At 15.4% G+C, this 5,123-nt stretch overlaps 2 protein-coding genes across 2 annotated transcripts, besides 18 other annotated features; one reads left to right on the forward strand and one right to left on the reverse strand. All coding sequences in view use genetic code 6, as the record gives it.

The window, feature by feature from the left end:
- The first annotated feature begins 158 nt into the window (after positions 1-158).
- Positions 159-235: a microsatellite.
- Positions 187-232: a microsatellite.
- Positions 197-229: a microsatellite.
- Positions 197-232: a microsatellite.
- A 172-nt stretch (positions 236-407) lies between the features above and the next one.
- Positions 408-436: a microsatellite.
- Positions 424-463: a microsatellite.
- Positions 464-640: 177 nt separating this feature from the next.
- Positions 641-751: a microsatellite.
- Positions 667-753: a microsatellite.
- Positions 701-751: a microsatellite.
- Positions 754-1,162: 409 nt separating the features above from the next.
- IMG5_093900 (transketolase, putative) lies at positions 1,163-1,800 on the forward strand (the record flags this gene model as incomplete). The annotated part of the gene is made up of 1 exon (XM_004035605.1): positions 1,163-1,800. A coding segment is annotated over one exon (492 nt), but the record flags the coding sequence as incomplete, so codon positions are not given.
- Positions 1,801-2,390: 590 nt separating this feature from the next.
- Positions 2,391-2,456: a microsatellite.
- A 153-nt stretch (positions 2,457-2,609) lies between these two features.
- On the reverse strand, positions 2,610-3,392 carry IMG5_093910 (hypothetical protein; the record flags this gene model as incomplete). The annotated part of the gene is made up of 1 exon (XM_004035606.1): positions 2,610-3,392. The coding sequence occupies one exon, from the start codon at positions 3,390-3,392 to the stop codon at positions 2,610-2,612; it is 783 nt and encodes a 260-aa protein (XP_004035654.1).
- Positions 2,842-2,885: a microsatellite.
- Positions 3,310-3,351: a microsatellite.
- Positions 3,310-3,357: a microsatellite.
- Positions 3,393-3,565: 173 nt separating the features above from the next.
- Positions 3,566-3,602: a microsatellite.
- Positions 3,603-3,858: 256 nt separating this feature from the next.
- Positions 3,859-3,945: a microsatellite.
- Positions 3,885-3,945: a microsatellite.
- Positions 3,931-3,964: a microsatellite.
- Positions 3,965-3,987: 23 nt separating this feature from the next.
- Positions 3,988-4,041: a microsatellite.
- Positions 4,042-5,123: the final 1,082 nt, after the last annotated feature.

Consider the following 5,123-nt stretch of genomic DNA (forward strand, 5'->3'; position numbering starts at 1 on the left):
ATACTTTTAGATTCAGCTCTGCATTTAAAATTTTAATCTGTATATAACATTTTTTATGTTATATTTTTTTTAATTAATTTGTATTTCAATATATAATTACTATAAAAATTATTTTATGTGTATTTAAATTAAACAGAAATTTTAATTGATATTATTTCTATAAAATAATATATTAAATATGTATTAATAATATGATTATATATAAATATATAATATATATATATATATATATTATTTTTTTTCTATTTTTTTATTTTATTTAAGATTAATAATTCAAAAATCATAAATTAATAGGAAAAATAAATAATTAATTATTATATAGTAAGAATTTCTTAATAATGTAATTTTTATTTATAAAACATATGTTTATATCATATAAAACTAGGATTTTTATAAAAAATCTTTATAAAAATATATAAAAAAAAATATATTAAAATTAAATGAAATACTATTTAAATTAAATTTATAAATAAAATATAATTATGATTTTAATTTGTAAAATTAAATTAAAATAAATAAAATATAAAATTAAAATCTATATATTTATATTAATATACAAATATAAATATATATATAGATGAAATAAAATTTTATATGAAATAAAATAAAAACTCAAAACAAAAATATATAAATGAAAAGGAAAAATAGAATAAATATGAAAATTAAAAAAAATAATATAATAAAATTAATACAAAAATTTAATAAAAATAAAATTAAAATAAATAAAAATAAAAAAAGTTAAAAAAATAAAAACTTAAATTTATATTTAGATTTAGATTAACAAAAAAAAAATATTAAAAATTTAATATTATAATAAAAAAAAATTATTTATACAAACAAATAATATAATTAATACTAAAAAAAATAGAAGTAAACATTAATAAATTTTTAAAAATAAAAATATAATAGATTTATACTTTTTAAAAATGTTTAAATTTATAGTCTTAAAATAAAATAAAAAAAGCCTGAAAAACCCTAAAAAAAGTGATTCTGAAAATAAAGAGTTAAAACCACAAAAAAAACTAAAATAACTGAAGATCACTAAACCATCTTAAATATAAAAGACATATCTTTCTGTCTCCATATCTATTTAATAGGACATAGCTGTCCGTCTCCATATCTATTTAATAGGAATGACCAACGCATCAAATAATTATTATTTAGTTTTATAGAAAACCAATATTTTATCTGTTTTATTTTTAAACAAATCAGGTACGACTATAAATATATTAATATTTAAAACATCAAATCCTTTACTGTTGATCGTTTTATTCTATCAAAATGCCACGTCGCACCCATTTTATACGCCATTTGGTCCCTTGTAGGTTTAATCCCATAATCCGAATTCCTTAAAATCCGTAAATTCGGCAGCCGGTTAGAAAGCAATCCTACCCCCAGACTTCCTTTTCTAGACGTAGCTGCCGAATCTTTCGGCTAGGGATTAGGTGCTGCTAGCGAAATGGCCTATTCATCCAAATACTTAGATAAAATAACCAATAGATTCTATGTTTTGCTCGGAGATGGTGAATGTGCAGAAGGTTCAGTTTGGGAGTAGACATAAACAGGCTCGGTCAATCTGAGGAAACTTTCCTTACGCACAATGTCCAATCTTATAAAAAAAGGTTCGAGACTTTCTACTGGAATGCACTAGTGATAAACGGTCACAATATTTCTGCAATCATAAAAGTCAAAAATAAAAATAAATAACCGACCGTATTAATCTCTAAAACTCTAAAAGGAGAATATATCACCTATATATAAAATAATCTAGAAAAGCACGAAAAACAATTAGGATAATAGTTAATAATTTTATGTGAAAATATGGTCAATTTTAATAGCTTTGGAAAATTTAGCTATTATGAGAGTAGTACTTTATTTAATTATTTAGTTTTATTGCTTCAGATTCCGTTACTACTGAAATAATAGTATAAATTTTAGCTGATTAAAATCTTATTATCATATATTAGTATATCTAGACATATTACTGAAGTTATAAAATATAAAAAGAAATAATTATAGCAAAAATAATTAAAAACAGTCTAATAAATTAATAATAATAAATTAATTATTGAAGAAGGTGTAGTGTTAATCAATTTAAAGTTTAAAAAGCATAAAAAAAATACTCTAGCCAAATCTACACGTTGGAGTTGAAGCGTAGTTATTTTCTTAAAAACAGTAGATATAAAAAACTAAATTATTAATTAAAAATGCAAAAAAATCAGATTTAAAAATTCTTAAAGTTAAAATCAATATATTGAAGGCAGGTAAAACAGTAAAATTAAATATATATATATAAATGAATAAAAAATATTTAAATATTTGTAATCTTTTTTTTTAATTAAAATTATCAAAAAAAATATTATTTTAAAATAAAAATCTCGAAATTAATTTATATAGATATAATAATATATATATATATATATATATATATATATATATATATAATATATATATATGCATAATATATTTATTTTTATTATATGTATATTATTAATAATTTTTTAACAAGTATTAAAAGTTTTTATATTTATATTTAAATTAATTTTGAAATATTAAAAAATATTATATATATAATTTTAAACATTAAAAAAATTGAAATAAATTTCAATTCAGATTAATTGAAATTAATTGATTTAATCAATATTATTATTTTCTTTATTATTTTATTAAAGAAAGTTCTAAGTATTTTATTATGCTTAAAAAATAGCTAATTAAATTAAAGGATTATTAAATAGTTTATTTTATAGATCAACTATATTTATTATTTAATTAAGTATATTTTATTATTAATCTTTTTAGATATAATCACTGTTGCCTTTTTGCTATTATATTTATTTCTCTATATTTTTATTATTTAAACATATTTTTTTATTTTCAAAAATATTGCAATTTTCACACCCTATACACCTGCAATATCTCGAACATTCCATACCATCTAAATAACATTAACAGTATTTTTTTTAGCATCCAGATTTTTTACAATTGCACCCTCTTTAGTGATTATTTAATTAGCTTTATTGAATTATTCGAGAAGTAAAGGCATTTGGGTTTCTTTCTTTATTTTATTTTAAAGCCATTTCACGCTTTTCTTTATTAGATTCATTGTTTTTGCATTCAAAGCAATGGCAAATGGGATTACAATATTCTCCAATGGCAAAACAATCACAGTATAGCTTCAAACATTTAGATTTTTTACAATTGCATTGTCTTTATTGTAAAGCTTTTAATTTTTATATGTTATTTGCTTATTAATTTATTGTATGTTCTGATTTAGTTTAGGAATGACTTTTTTGAGTTAAAAATGATGACTTTTTTTTAATTTAATTTATTAATTTTTTTTATTTATTTTTTACATTTAAGTTTGAAAGTTCATCCTTGCAAACATGTGACATTTTTAATTTTTTTTTGTATTTATTTTTGAGATAACGAATTTAGTATTATATATTATATTATTAATTTGAAATTAAATTAACTATTTATTTATATAGAAAAAAATATATAAAATATTCAATATATTAATAGTAATTATTAACTTAAACAATATTAATACATTTTATTAATTATTATTTATAAATTAAAAATTTAAAAATTAAAAATTTAAATTTTAAATTTTCTCCTTTTTCAATTTAATATAAAATATAAAAAATTTTTTTATAAATTAATTTTCATTATTAATTTTATTTATTTAAAAATATCGATATTATATATACATAAAATAAAGTTTCTTTATAATAATTTCTATCCTTTAAAAAAAAAATGGAATTTTATATATTTTTATATTTTAAACAATAAAATAAAATAATACATGCTATTTATTTTTAAAATATTAAATTAGATATTTTTTTATTTGATATAAACATATATTAATAGTTATATAATAATTTTATCTAAAAAATAAAATTAATATATTAATAATATATAATAATATCTAAAAAATAAACTTAAAAATAATAAATTAAAAATATATTTTATTAACTAATAAAATATTATATATTTAAAAAAAATATATTAATAAAAAATAATTTTTAAAGAAATATATATACATTTTTTTTTTTAACATAAACAAAACAAATTTGTAATAATTTTAACAAAAATAATTTAAATTTATTTATATCAATAAAAGAAATATAAATAAAAATATTATCTATATAATATTTATATAAATATATATTTTATATTTTATATTTTTATATACATAATTATATATTTTCTATAATTTTGGTACTAATTTATCTTATCTTTATAAAGCATAAATATATATTTTAAACTATACCATAAATTCTATATCTTCTTTAAATCATGTATTTTATAAGTTATCATTAATTACTTTATTCATCATATTTTTCACATAACTTAGAATTAATTTTTTCATAGAAACCTCTCATTGCCTATAAATTATTGTGTAAAATTACTAAAAAATGTTTTTTTTAAAAAAACTATATTATTTTTTATTTCTAATTTATTATTATTAATATTATATATTTTGGAACTAAATATATTTTTATATTAATTTAAAACCTTAATGATATACATCTTATTATCCTTTCCTACTGTAATTCTAAATTTATTCATTTTCAGCAAACAAACATATAAAAAAAAATTAACTTTATATATCATAGTCATATAACATATAACAATGTGGTATTTGATATATATATATAAAAAAAAAATCATTTAATAATTATTGTTTAATCTTTAAAAAATATACATTTTATAATATAATAAATGAATTTATCTATTTCATATATTAAATGATATTAAACTATTTTTTGTTAAATATAAAAATATGATAATATTTATTAATTAAATTTTTGGATAAAATTATTGATAATATTAAATTTGTTATTTAATTTTTTTTTTAATTATGAAAAAAAAAATATTTAAAATAGAATAAAAAAAAAATTCCTTGTAAATAATAATATAAATATAATAAATAAAAAAATCTATAATTAAATCCTATTAAAATATATATTATTCATTATTTAATCACATTTCTTGTTAAATATATAATAAATATTAAAACTATAAATTAGTTCATAATAAAATGTTTTAATAAAAATATGTAATATTTTATTATTAAAAAATTAATCAGAAAAAAGCATTTGTTAATATTTATATAAAAT

Source organism: Ichthyophthirius multifiliis (genome assembly GCF_000220395.1).
Source record: "Ichthyophthirius multifiliis unplaced genomic scaffold scaff_1120509250758, whole genome shotgun sequence".
NCBI classification, from domain to species: domain Eukaryota; phylum Ciliophora; class Oligohymenophorea; order Hymenostomatida; genus Ichthyophthirius; species Ichthyophthirius multifiliis.